General features: G+C 53.5%; 1 protein-coding gene across 1 annotated transcript in view; it reads right to left on the bottom strand.

Moving 5' to 3' along the window:
* Nucleotides 1-4,615: 4,615 nt before the first annotated feature.
* Msx (homeobox protein Msx) overlaps nt 4,616-13,804 on the bottom strand; it is a 20,258-nt gene continuing 11,069 nt past the window's right edge. Inside the window, exons 2-3 of the mRNA XM_017903786.1 lie at nt 10,377-10,573; nt 4,616-6,284 (exon numbers count right to left, since the gene is read on the bottom strand). Coding sequence (XP_017759275.1) covers nt 6,039-6,284; nt 10,377-10,573 — 443 coding nt within the window. The 3' untranslated portion in view covers nt 4,616-6,038. The remainder of the gene's footprint in view (nt 6,285-10,376; nt 10,574-13,804) is intronic.

The raw sequence follows: 13,804 nt of genomic DNA, 5'->3' as shown, positions 1-13,804 counted from the left end.
AGCCGTAAGCAGAAGCTGGCGCGTGATCGCGAAACGACACGCTGCGGGAATTAGCGGCGAATCTGAGCCGGCGAGTGGCGACCGGTCGTCACCGATCTGGTTCTATCGTTTTCGTGCGCGTAAGAACAGCCATCAGCTCGTACCTAATTAGGAGCACGTATCCGTGCGCGGTTTTTGAACGCGTCCGTTGGTCGCCGGCGTTTGCATCGGCCGCGACTTTCTTGCCGGGCGACTTTCTCGCCGTAAACGCGACTCGTCCTCTCCCCGGCCGGCTTCGTAAATTTCCTACGAAGTCGGAAACGGGATTTCGTCTCGATTCATCTTGCCGGCAATTACCGGCAACGGCACATGATCCGCGTACCTGCCTAGCGATCCGCTCGATTTATGGGAAACGCGTGTAAGCTTCGGGAGAAACGATTACTTTACTTGCGCGCGCTTCCATCGAAAGCCGAACTTGACATGGCGATCGTTCCACGGACGATCGATACCCGACGGCGTTTTCTTCCTTTTTCCCGCCGCCCTCTCCGCCTCACTCCCTCTCGCTCTCTTTCTCTGCACGCTCTCTCGTGCATGCACGTAGGTACGTGCCGAAGGTACCGAAGCTTCCATCCCGACGTGGAAACTCGGTGTACTACCTTTCCGACGCGTTTGATCTTCCGGAGATAGAGAGGCGATTAGAGCCGGCGGCGATCCTCCGATGGGAAGATTCCTCGGATCGCGAGGTGAAAAAATACCTTTACGTTTCGCGCGTCTGCCGTTGTACAGCCGAGTTACGAGCGTCGGCGGGACAACGAGAGACGGTAAGAGCAGCTATAGCCCGGGCGAAATCGGTCGGCAGCCAAGGTCGCGGTCCCCACTACGTCACCGCTCGGTCCTTACACCTCGTAATAAATTCGTACTATCGATGGAGAGGAAGCAACGGCCAATTTAACCCTTCAACGTGTCTACGTGGAAGACACGGCCGAAAAGGTAAACACGGTCGGAAGGTATTTCGATCAAAGTATCGGCTAGAGGGCCGGCAGAAAGGAAGCTTTCCTTCCTCGAATCCACGGTCCCTTTTTCTTCCTCCTTAATTCCCTTCTGCGGGACACGAATCCGAGCATCGGTACACCCGTCGAAACAGTGGCTGGCTCCCAATTAGGAACCCTCTTTTAAGTAATGCCCGCGATCTCTTCTCCCTGTCTCGCTCCCTCCGGCCACCGCCACCTAGCTGTCCTCGTTCCGCTCCACCGGCTCCGCTGGCACGATTGACTTTCCGCGGCATCCTCGTCTTTCTCTTGTATAAATTAGTCCCAGCCGCCACATAATGGCGTGTCGATGCGCTACTGTCCCCCGGCTAGCATTGCCTTTTTAATTCTCTTTTTCCCTCGTGCTCGGGTAACTCCCTCTTTCTCGGGCCTCACCGCTCTGTCCTCCTCTCAGCCGGCCTTTCTCCTCGGACCTCCTCGTCCCTCGCGCGCAGCCGCTCGTCGCGCTGTCCCCGTCGCCCTGTCCCCGGTCAGCCTCTCTCTGCTCGGGCCCCGAGAGACCCACTCGTCGCTTCTCTCTCCCGCTCCGTTTCGCCGCGCTCGTCCGACCGGCCGCTTAATTTACGACCAATTAATTTGGATAAACTGAACGAGGGGAGGCCTGCTTTCGATGCACGCGTTAACCGTGAATTTTTTCCCCCCACCTTGCCTTCCGGTCCAGCGGCTAGCGCTCGCCGGAGAGGCCTTTTCGGGGACCAACGACGACGTCGGATCACGGTGAAAACCGGCGGACGAGATGCTCCGAGCGATCGCACGCTGCTCGCTCGTGCTCGATACGGATCGAGTCGTTAAAGGAGATGAAATTTCGCGGCCGATTTTAACCGGAACCGAACCGGGGCCCTACGGGGTCCGTTTCGGCTCCGCGAAGAATTTCCAAACTTTTCTTCTCTTCTTTGCCGACACGAGCACACCGCCATTCGACCCGGTTCGTCGACTCCTGTCTCGGCGATCGAGAGATCCTCGTGGACGCGCGAAATCGTTGCGCTGTCCGCGGGCGAAATCCGCGTCGGGTTCTCTCATTGTGCCGTGTGTGGGACACGGTAGGCAGCCAGTCGGCGGGAGCGTGTGCGCGACAGACAGAAAAGAAGACGGTCGGAGAGGAGAGAAGCCGGTGAGGAGCGGTAGCGCGGACACATCGAAGGGGCTCCCTGGATGTCGTGGACAGGCCTGCTTGGTATTCCGTTCTCGTCCGGAGGCATAATTGGCCGCCAACTGGCGACGCTCCTCCGGGTATCGCGAAGACAAGAAATTATTCTTTAATTAATTGTCAGCGCTCAATGTGGCCGCATGCGTAGGATCGGTCGGCCTCGTACATAAATTTCATCTATATGGGAGCGCCGATCGGAGCGCGTGTAACAGACCTCTGCGCTGGCATAGAGGGACCCGGTGAAACGGAGGCCAAGCAGCGGACCCAGAGAGCGAGGCAGAAAACGAGCATCTCTCGCGCAATAGACAGAGATGGCCGAGAAGAGCTTCCGATCCGCGGAGGTAGCAAATACCTGGCGCCTGTTTGTAAACCCTTTAACGGTAAATCGTCGTTCCAGAGGGTCGCTGTTTGCGCGTTTGCTCGCCTTCTTTCGGCCCACTCCCGCCATCGCCGTCGCCACCCCTCCGCGTCGCGATGCTCGTCGTTTCCCTCGCGTATTTCTCCGAATGCTCGCGTAGGTGATCCTCGACCAAGATGGAGTTCCCCGTATAAAGAGGGGAAAGTCGGCACGGCCTTCCTCCTCGATGCTTTGTGCCCTCTAGTCACGCTACTGACGAATACTCTTTTGCCTTGGCTCGCCTCCGGGATCCGACGAGATTTACTCGCGGCCTCTCCACGCACGATCGGAATCAACGTCTGCCGATCCAAGTGCCATTAACGGACCGAGGTGCACCGGTTGAACGATCCGCGCAAGTTTCGGGCCCCGAGTTTAACGGTGCACTCGCGGTCCGTACGCGGACGGAGCCCGCTAGCCGAGGTGCTCCCGAGGCCCGTCGATCGTAAAATGGCGACAACTTCCGGCGATTCGGCTGCTTCTAATAACCGGTATATCAGCGGCACCGCCACGAACAATTAGGCTACTGGTCTCGACCGAAGGGACGACAGTTACGAGCGGTCGAGGGATTCAAAGAAGGCGGCGAACTTCTTTGATCGGACGTGCCAGTCGGGCAACCGATCCCCGGCCTGCTCGTTTTAGCCCGGGAAGGTGGCTCCGCTGGCTCTCTACCCCGTTCTTGTAGATAGGGAAGGTGGACCCGTAAGTATACGCGAATCCGCGCATTGGCGTCGCCTCGTCACCGGTTTCTCGCGAAAAACCGCTCCCAAAGTCGAATTTCCTTCGCGTTCCTTTTTGCTCGGGTTAGAACGCGATATCGCGTGTCGGTGCGACTTCCGTGTAACTTCGACGTAATCCGATGGCGAATTATCGACTGGGTGGAGAAATTTCGCGGAATTTTATTTCTCGGGGATAACGGTTTCGCGGCCGAGATAAGGGGTTCGTCGGCGGCGGAGGGTCGTTAACGGAGAAAGGGAAGAAGGAAACGATCGATTCTAATTAGACGGCTGACATCCGTATCGGAAAGGAAGAAAGCCTCGACGCTCATGGACAGATTATTCGGGACAGGTGCATACAGAGGGGCCCGTGGTTGGCGTAGATACGAGGCGGCGTCACGTGTGCGTGGGTCTCGTACCGTATACGTATATTTTATAATTAGCCCGGGGCTCGGCGCGATAAATCAGCGCGCCGCCCGGGCTTAAGACTTAATTAAAAATTTAGTCAAAAACCAATTAGCGGCTACGCCGGATTAACATATTTCTAATTATCTGCCGGACACTTTCGGCCGCCCTATACCGTTGCCTCGACTACTTGCCATATACGAGGCCGCGGCTCTCCCCGCCGATGACTTTGCGATACATTTCGTTGCGCCCGACGGAACTCCCTTTTTCGTTTTTCTCCTCTTCCCGTGTCTTTCCCGCGCCTCGTTTCACCGGACATAATGCTCCTTTCAACGAAGGATCGCCGATGTTCGGGCCAACGGACGGGGGTCGTTGGCCACGATCATCGTCCACGGATTATTGTTTTCCTCTTACTCTTTTATTTCCATCGGTTCAATCGCTGCTAACGACCATCGATCCGGGTTCGACGACTCTCTCTCCACTTACCTTTTAATCCCGCGGCGATTACACACCGGGACCTCGGGTCGCGGGATTCGCCGTGTTCGGTTGCGAGTAATCGGTACAAGTCGGCGTAAATACTGAAATCATTTTTATTTCGCTATGGTATACTTCCATGGATAAATTATCATGTTACATTTATACAGGGCGCTTAGGTACATCCGGGACCTCGTCGCGTACGCAGCGTGCTCTCGATACGCTCCTGGATCTCGAATCCGATCGTGGTTCCTGCGCAATTTACACGCACGCGTATATACACGCTCTCTTCTCCTGTCTTCGCCTGTCTCTCTGCGGAGAAAAGAGAGGAAAGGAAAGAAAAAAATGTCTAACGCTCGTCGCGCGATCGAACCTGGTCGAGAGAACTTTTGTGACAAGAAAGAGAAGAAAAAAAAAAAATATATATATATATATATATATTCGAGGCTAGGCAGCTTTCCAATTTCGAATCCCCGTTGTAACGTGGCAGCATCGCGTCCAGGAATCACGAGGAATCGATTAAACGAACGGCGTCGTTCGACCCGTCCAACCTCTCGACTCGGTTCCACGCGATCGTCGAAGAACGATTTGGGAGCAGGAATTCTAGCTGAGCTGTTCCAGAGTGGATTCACCGGCTACGTAGCGTATTTCTTCCTCGTTTTTCCCCTGCTGCTTCGACCTAGTCGATTATCTCACCCGTAAATTTCCCTCCGGGGGATAAACGAGCCGAAGGAGCGGGTTAATTGAAACGCCGGAGTCGCGGTTATACAACGTCGTCGTAGCCGAGTTGTTTCTCGTCTACTCTTTCTCTCTCCTCCGGTTTCTTCGAAACGGAAGTCGAACGTCCTGTACACGCGTCGATATATTAATATTTATATATACATACGTACACTTACGCGATTCGGTGCAAGGTCTATTTACAATATGTACATCGTTGTCGCAGCCACTCTCTCGCGTGAGATCAACGCATCGAAATGCCATCTAAATGCTCCGTCCGCGACGCGGATCGTCGCCGTGTCCGACGCAGGCGGTGATCGAGATCGATCTAGCGACGAAGACGCGCGCGGACGTGCGCGGGAAAAATATGAAGCAGACACGAGGAGGGCTCTCCTCTGCTCTGCTCTCGGTGAAAGATCGCGGCGGTAAAAGTCAGCGTGGATTTATCGCTCCGCTCGACTCGCGTTGCTTTCTACGACCGACCAAACACCGGCGTTCTCGTACCCCGCGTTTGTAAACTCGCGCCGACCTCGCCATTTCCTCCGCGTCGCCATTCCACGGAAGCGGGGCCGCGCGCGCCGATGATGGGCCCGAAGATCGCGCTTCGACTCGGTCAGCCGCGAGCCGTTCGGATTATTCGGTGCGTGGTAACAGGTTTCAAAGTTTCCTGGAATGCGGAGTTTCGAATGCCTGCTCATCGCGCTGCATCCCTCCCCGGGATTCCTCGGCAGCCGCGTTATCTCTTCCTTCGCCCTGCACCCATCCACCGCCACGAATCACTAATTTGTTACCACAAATCGTAGAAGCCGAGTGGTGTCCGACGCTCTCCGAGTCTTCCTCCATTCGTCCGAAAGGGATCCACCGTGTTTCTTCCTTCGACTCCTCCGCGATCCTCGATCTTGTACCACTCGGGGGCCTTCCCCGAACCCATCATCGCGCGTCCAGAGGATTCTTCTCGGATGCTGCGCGATCCACTCGGACTTGTGAGGACTCCTCTCGTAGTCTTCTCGCTCCGACGACCGGTTGGAGTTTCACCAGGTCATGGTTCGTAGTCGTGGATGGGCCTCGCGACGCGTTTCTTGCGGTTCGCCGGTACGGAAGAGGCAGACTGGCCAGGGTACGAGCGACTTGGGCTCGCGCGGCTCGACTCTGCCTTATTAAGGCCTGTGTCCAGGGGGCCCCATGAACATGGCTGCCGCGGCCGCGACATGGGTGTGCCTAGCCATGGCCGCCGCGATGAAGGGAGGCACTCCTGGTGTTCCAGGAGGCCCCACTCCGGAGAACATGAGGCCAGAGCCGAAACTCGGGTGCAGCAAGGGCCTCGCGGACAGCCTGAGCTTCTCGATTTCCGCCTCTTGCAGACGCTTCGCCTTCGCTCGTCTGTTCTGGAACCAAATTTTCACCTGGAACAGAGGAAAAGCGCGCCGGATTAAGCGTGGGCGCTAAGAGGGTTCCAGAACCGGTATCTATTCGACGCGCGCGACAGAGAGAACGAAAGAGAGAGAAAGAGAGAAAGAGAGAAAGAGAGAGAGAGGTTTGGACTGTGAAAATTCAGCGAAAGAGTATCGCCTTGGGCTGTTGCGGGTAGCGAGCAGGTACTCGCGATCGACACCTGGACTCGCTACACCCGATCGCTACCCTGCGCCGTGTTCCACGTCCAAGATGCATTTTCAACGAAGCTTGTCACCGGTCGGGTACACGAGCGTGGCCCGGAGGAACGGCTCGCGCCGGTCAAAGTAGAAAACGAGCGTCGCGGCGGACGGACAGGGCGGGAGGAGCGTCGATACGGTCACGTAATTAAATAATTACGCTATCGATCAAGCGCGGTACGTAAGCGGTCTAACAAGGGACGCGACGGGATCGGCTGAACGGCGAGTAGAGAAAATAGGTGCACCACGGTGCTGCATGAACGGCTATTTAGCGCGTAATTAGCCGGCTCAAATTGGTGAAAGCAGCCGGTCGTACGGCGCGGCCTGCTGGAATTCGTCGATGTAGTTGGAAACTTGCTACGTGGAAAGATATGCGGCTCGAATTCGCGGCTCTCGAAACCTTCTCCTCGGCCTTAAGTTAATTGTGTTTGCACAGTCGCCGGCCAATTTTTCTGTTTGGACAGATGCTGCCGTAGTCGTCGTCGTCGCTGTCGTCGCTGTCGCCGTCGCGAATCCGCCGCGTGTTCTTGCACGGTCTCGCGAGTCAGTCGTGATTTTCCCGTGGAAATCGTCTGCCGGAAAATTTTTCCTCGGTACACCGGTCACGAATCGGCGGCGAGTTAACGAATCGACGAATCAATCCGCACGCACGGTTGCCTCGGTGTTGCTAATTGGCCAGGTATTTACACACACTCGTTTGTAACACCGTTGCGAGCAGTCCGGGAGTTATACTTTGTAGACAGACGTTGTTATTTACCTCGTAGCGAGCGCTTGGTCCGATGAGTGCGGGGATAATACGCGATAACGGCGGGGGGAAGATGGCGCGTCTTTAAGATGGAGAGATCGGTAGGCGAGGTCGGTGGACGAACAAAGGTTTAATTAAAGCGGAATTATCGCGAAGGTTTGTTTGAACTGTTAAAGCGTTAGCGTCGTGCGACGGTATCAAGGATATTCGTTGGAGGAACAGTTTACCTGCGAGACTTACTCCATCATCCGAACGCTAATATCCTAGTGGCCGCGCGTGTAACGACGACAATCTTCCTATTATCGTCGTTATTATTCTCGTTACCATTATTTTTATCGTAATGCGCGCCGACTACGCAGCCCCCCGTGGAATTAGCATTAAGCACCCTGGAGCACGCGTAACGAGTTCAAGGAGCCGTAATCTGATCGCTAAAACGGGTATAACGTTACGCGGGGTATAAGGGTAAATAAGAATGCAGATGCGAAAAAACGATATAAATCGCGTAACTCCTTAATAAATCAGCCACGATGTCGGACACGTTAGGCGGACGTAACACAGCCCGGCCGGAGGATACCTCTCGTCGCTTAGAAAGTAGAAATCTCGCGTCGCGTGACAATGCGCAATCAAATCGTTAGTGGTTCTCCCGGAGGAAAGACATATTGCGATATTCCGCGTGGTTTTTCCCTTCGCCAACGACTTCCTGTTTTTCACGGTCGTAGGCTAACGCGTTACCACCTGCGCGCGCGCTCGCAATTTTCCAGGGACGCGGATGGCGCGTTACACCGTCGCAACAGCTTCCATTTCCTCCATTCCTCTCGTCTCCGACCCGTTTCGCGTTCCGTCCGCTTCCGAGGATTCGAATCGCGACGAATCGCGAGCATGGAATCGGGGGATCGTTGGATCGCGGAAAATCGGGGAGATTTATAACGGAATCGCGGAAGGCGAAGTTGTCCCGTCGAAGGAAACGACGAACAGGCATCGATCCGTGGCCACCGAACCGTTCTCGAAAATTATTTCCACGAACGGGCTGCTATTGCGTTCTAACCGCGCGAATATCGCAGGCCGAATCGCGAACATACCTCTTCGTCGCGGGTGAATAATGAGAGGATAGCGGCGCAGGGTGGCGATCCGTGGCTGTTTCGGAAGGACGAGGAGGACAAGAGGCGGCGGGACGATCGTAGCTTATCTAAGCAAATGAACGGGACGAGGCTTCATTTCGTCTGATGCATTGTAACGAATACGCAAAGTGTATCCGAACACGCTAGCCGGTGAACGATAATAGCCTGGTCGCGATCGTCTTTTTGGCTTGGCTACGACACGTGTCGCGGCACAACGAACGTCTAGCAGGCATTAACGCGGCTGGTTAATTTTATTGCGGCTTAAATACCTCGTTCCGCGGATTTTTACGCCGCTCTTGTTCGAGCGGCTGTTAAACTGGCCGGTTATCCGCGTATTTACGATTCGCCTGACAAATTTCGCCCGCGTGAGGCGCGATAAATTTCGAGAAATACTTACACCCGCGATGGATAGCGGTTACAGCGCCCGGTTAATTAATGTCCCGGCAGAGCGTGTATTTTGTCATTATCAGCGGAGGAAACAGTTCGCTGCGTCTGGTACAAATTAGAAGTAGAACCAGAACGTCGAGATCGGACAGGCTCAACCGCCGCGGCCAGCTGCTCCGTCGCCATCGCGCAATTTCCCCATCTTTCGCTCCACTTTTCACCCCTTTCCGTCTTTTCAACCCTATCTGGACGCAGCGACGGGATCACGCGTCGATCTCGCGAATTAGCACCTTTGCTCGCGAATTTGCGAATTTTTCACGACTCGTGCGTCTTTCTTGGCGAGTCGATGGTCGTCGTTGACTTTGCGGTAGCTTTGTCAAAGTATCGTGCAAATATCGTCAAAATATCGTTCAAATATCGTCGAATATCGCCCAATTATCGAAATATGGTCTAAATGTCGCCAAAATATCGTCGAAATATCATCGAAACGTTATCGAAATTCTATGGAAATATTATGGAAACGTTACGACTCGGCAAATTCGAGTAAGTAGATATTTTTCGCCAAAATGGACGGCTTGGATCGGTTAATTAAGGTTCATCGGCGACGGATGATCCCATCTCGGGCAGACAGAAGGAATCGCGAAGATGGTCGAAACTGGGGAAAATTCACGCGTTTTCATTCGTCACGACGTGTCGCGAGTGCGACGTGCACACTTGAGCAAACAATTCGCTCCGTTCGATCGTTACCGGCGGCATTTAAACCGTCTTCTGGCGTTGGCGCGCCAAATGAGCGCTGATCATTTCGGCTGATACAAAAATTACGTATAATATCATTTCATTACGTTCAATTTAATTAACGTCAATCATGTTAATTGCTAGCCGACTCCGTAGAAGGGTGTGTAATTACCCGCCTGGATGTGATGCATCCGATGCGAGAGACGGAGAGACAGAAGCTCGATAGAGACAGAGAGAGCGGAGAATTTGCTCGTTTTGACCGCGTCCTGCGTCGAGCAATTACGAAACAAAGAGGAAGGAACGGGAGAAAGAGGGAAATAAATTGCTGCGAGAGAATACAGGGAGAAGAACAAATGTACGTAAAGGACGAGCGAATCGCAAGTTCACGGGTCTTTGAAACGAGACGAGTCTCTCGTTGCGTGCGAGTCCTGCCTTTTTGCCACTTTCTCTATTTACGCGTTACCTGGAACAGCTTAGGCGACTCTTCTAAGCTCGGCTTCTACGTACCTCGGCTCGCGATCCTTCCAGGTACCCGACACCGACGTTCCACGATCGATCGAGCCTCGATCGTCACCGAAATCCGCTTCGCAAACCCGTCCACTGTCAACGATGGCGCCCGGTTACTCTCCGCTTCCGTCCTCGCGACACGCGCGCTTAATAATTCGCGGTAATTCGCGTTTACGATCGTTAAATCACTACCATCGGCTGTATACACGTAGCAATCCGCGGGTAGTTAACCGAACAGGCAAGATTTCTCTGCGCGTTCGCGTGTAACACTTGTTCGCGAGGCCGCGTACAAAACGCTTCTCTCTAATGGTTAATTGTTCGCGGCGAGCTTAATGGCTAACTTTCGACTCGTCTCACCTGCGTTTCCGTGAGGTGAAGGGACGACGAGAATTCCGCTCGTTCGGCGATGGTTAGGTACTGCTTTTCGCGAAACTTTTTCTCCAGTGAGAGCAGCTGCTGGGTGGTGAACGGTGTCCTCGGCTTGCGATTTGGCTTGTGTTTCCTCAGGGTGCACCTGACCGGCCCGGGTCCCGGTCCTGGCAGCCTCAGGTCGCCTGCAACCGATCCGAAAAACTGTCGATCAGTGACAAAACACGAGTGGACGGAGACTGGTTCTCTGCTAGGGGAATCTCTCGCGAGTTAGACAGTCGTTGGCAGGAAGTCGAGGATCGTTTAGATGTCGCGCCATTTTTCAACTCGACCGTGGGACAGAAAACCCGTGCACCTTTAATCCTAACCTAGAGCTAACTTTTAGACACCTAGACCTAAACCTTCACTAGTATACTTTAACGCGGTATATCCAATCGAGCATTTGGTGTTCCAGGGATAGGACCATCTCTATTCCCTGTCAAAAGAAAAATAGAGTTCTCCTCTCGGAGTTAAAGTTTTCCTCTTACTTATGGTCTGACTAGATACGTATCGTACACTAGGTAGTACACTCGCGATGTCTATAGCCACTGCAGGTCTGAGGTTCACGGTGTACCAGCGACGATTATGATTACCAAACGCCTGTCAATGACATTCGCCGTGTACTAACGATTCCAGCCACTCGCTGAAATTTCTCGACCACTGGTGATAGAGTGTTTGGAGTAAAAGCTCGACGCCATCTCCGTGGCTCGATCGGTACGCGAGGGAATCGGTCTGCTGTCGATCGAGCGACGTGTACGCGGAATAATTAACACTCACGGTCGCATTAGGAAGGCGAATTAAGATACGGCCGGACCAGGGCCGTAGAATATTTTCCCGGATAGCTCGCGTAATTATTGTCCAACTATCGCGTCTGATAAATCGCTAGATGTCGCTGCAGCTGCGCTGAGAGGGAGTCAACCTATCTTGGAAGCAGGATAGGTGCAATTATGCGTTTCTTCCTTTTTTCCATTTTCCCTTCATATCGCGATCGCTAATGATAAATGCATTCCCAGATATTTACGCTCGCATATTTATCCGCTGTTTATACACGGCTAACGCGAGAGATACACGCTCCCCGTCTGCTCCTCGAGCTGTTCCCCATCGATCGATTAAAAATATATTAGGTCCGTGGATCGAGAACGGCGAAGAAATGATCCGAGGTACGCGGTGCTTGGTTTAATTATGTCATCGAACGCGATAGAGACGATCCGCGGATATCCGATAACGGCATTACAAACTTCGCAATGCTAATCGCGTTCGCGCAGATTTGTTCGAATGGTGCGAAATTATCGGCACGTTATGCCTATGTGCGCGTTGCATAATAATTATCTGCGAGCCCGCGATAACGTTCGTCCGCCACCGTTAATTAACGCGCGCGCCACGCCATTGTCTCTTCCAACTTTTCGCTCGCCACCCTCTTCTCATCGATTCCGATTCCGCTCGTCCCACCTCGCGTAATCTCTCTTAGTCTATTCCAACGACAGTCCACGCAAATTTTCGCGAATTCTTTACGCGTAAGTACGCATAAAGAGACAAAGTTAGCAGTTTGCTGTCAAGAAGGAATCGCGATATAATTTACTTATTATACAGTTTATATCAGCATTAGTTAGTTGTATAATTTGTATAATTCCATAGTCATGAGATGCCACGAGAGCTAAAGAATCAAATAATCCCAAAATTGCGGTAAATTCAGCTAGGGAATCCCGCGGAGCACCCGCAGAACGTTGACAGGAGTTTGATCGGCGACGAGGAATTCCGGGTGGTTTCGGATGGAAAATGGCAGAGAAAGAGAAAGAGAAGAGGTCGAGATGGACGCGCGAAAATTCAGCCTCGTTTCGCGTTAACGATCGCGCAGGCCGCCGGTTGTTCACATAAATTATACGGTCGTCGATCGTGCGTGAGCACACGCGTTTCTCCGCAATCAGCGTCGGCCGTTCGTCGTTAATCCCGAATTTATAGAAGCGAGCCCGGGCACGATCTACCGATCGGCGCGAACGATCGGCGAGAAGGAAGCGTGGAAAAAGTAAATCGTTACGCTCTCGCGTCTGAAGGTTGATTATCCCGGTGCGCGATCGATGATTAACTCGTACGCGTGTCATTAGTCCATCCTCTCGTTTTCCTGCGGATTCTTTCCGAGTTGGCTGTCCCGCCGTCGTGGAATTTTAAACGGAATCGGTGCGATCGGCCAACGATACAGCCTCCTCGACGCAGGCATTCCCGTTGCGATCGGACACTCGCAACGTCCGAACGGGAAAGAAGGTAATTGCTGGCTTGTTTACCGAAAGCTCGAGCGGCCGCGTAAAAACGGAAACCGCGAACACTCCCGTTAGCCGGTTCGCCGATTAATCTTTACGACACCGATTTTCACCGCGCGGAACGCGAACGCGTCGCGTCGATCCGGCGCGCGGCGTCCTCGCGAATGGGAGCATCGATCGCCGGCGGAAAGAAAGCATCGTTAACGATCGTGGTCGGCCGTGTCGATCGCGGTATATCGCGAGGGTGAATCGGCCGAGCGGCTGCCGGCGTGTGGAGGATTCGGTCCGCCGGTTGCGTGCACCGGCAAAAAGTCAGCGTTCGGTGGAGGACCGGGTCGAAAGTGGATGACGATTTCGCGGCAAGCAGCGGGGCAACAGCGAATTCCACGCGCTAATTAACGATCGGCCGGGGACAAAAAGCGGTAACGGGCCGGCGGCATTGTCCAGCGGATCTGTCGCGACATCGGTATTACGTCTTCCATTCCGCTCGCGTTCCCCGTTTCTCCGCTATCGACCGGCTGCTTGGCTAGTCCGCTCGCATAACCGATCAATATGTTCCTCTTCCAGGCTAATTAATTTCTGCTAATTAAACGCTCGCTCCAGTCTCCGTGGAAATATATCTCGCGCCCTCGCTTTCCGCCTAATGGACCAAGCACCTGCTTTAACCCGACTTTTCCTCTCTTTCGTTTCGCCTTCCTCCTCGAGTTCCGCGACGTATTGTCTCTCGCTGACCACGTGGCACACGCAAGTCTCGGGATGCCGCCAGAGGCCGACGCGTTTCCTACCACGTCGCTCCAACGGAAAACGACATTTCTCCCGTATTTTCCTCGTATTTCGCGAATTTTCTTCTCCCAGGTATTAACAAATTTTCCGTCCCTTTTTCTAACTACCCTTCGATCAAACTGCGTAATTCTACTTTCGATGCAAGATTCGTTTCTACTCCTTCCGTTTCCCACCAACGAATTCGAGTCTCTCCAATATTTCTCAATTCTTGGTATCACAGTGAGTGACTTATGCTCCATTTTCTATATTTAACACTGGACCTAAATCAGAATTCAAATGCTGCTCACGATGGTTTTCGAACTTTTAATTAAAAATTTCGTAGTTAACGTTGTTGCTCAT

This window comes from Eufriesea mexicana, unplaced genomic scaffold, assembly GCF_001483705.2.
Source record: "Eufriesea mexicana isolate 0111107269 unplaced genomic scaffold, ASM148370v2 scaffold4744748127, whole genome shotgun sequence".
Lineage (NCBI taxonomy): Eukaryota > Metazoa > Arthropoda > Insecta > Hymenoptera > Apidae > Eufriesea > Eufriesea mexicana.
The sequence above is the reverse complement of the archived record's forward strand: the minus strand, read 5'-3'. Positions and strand labels throughout refer to the sequence as shown.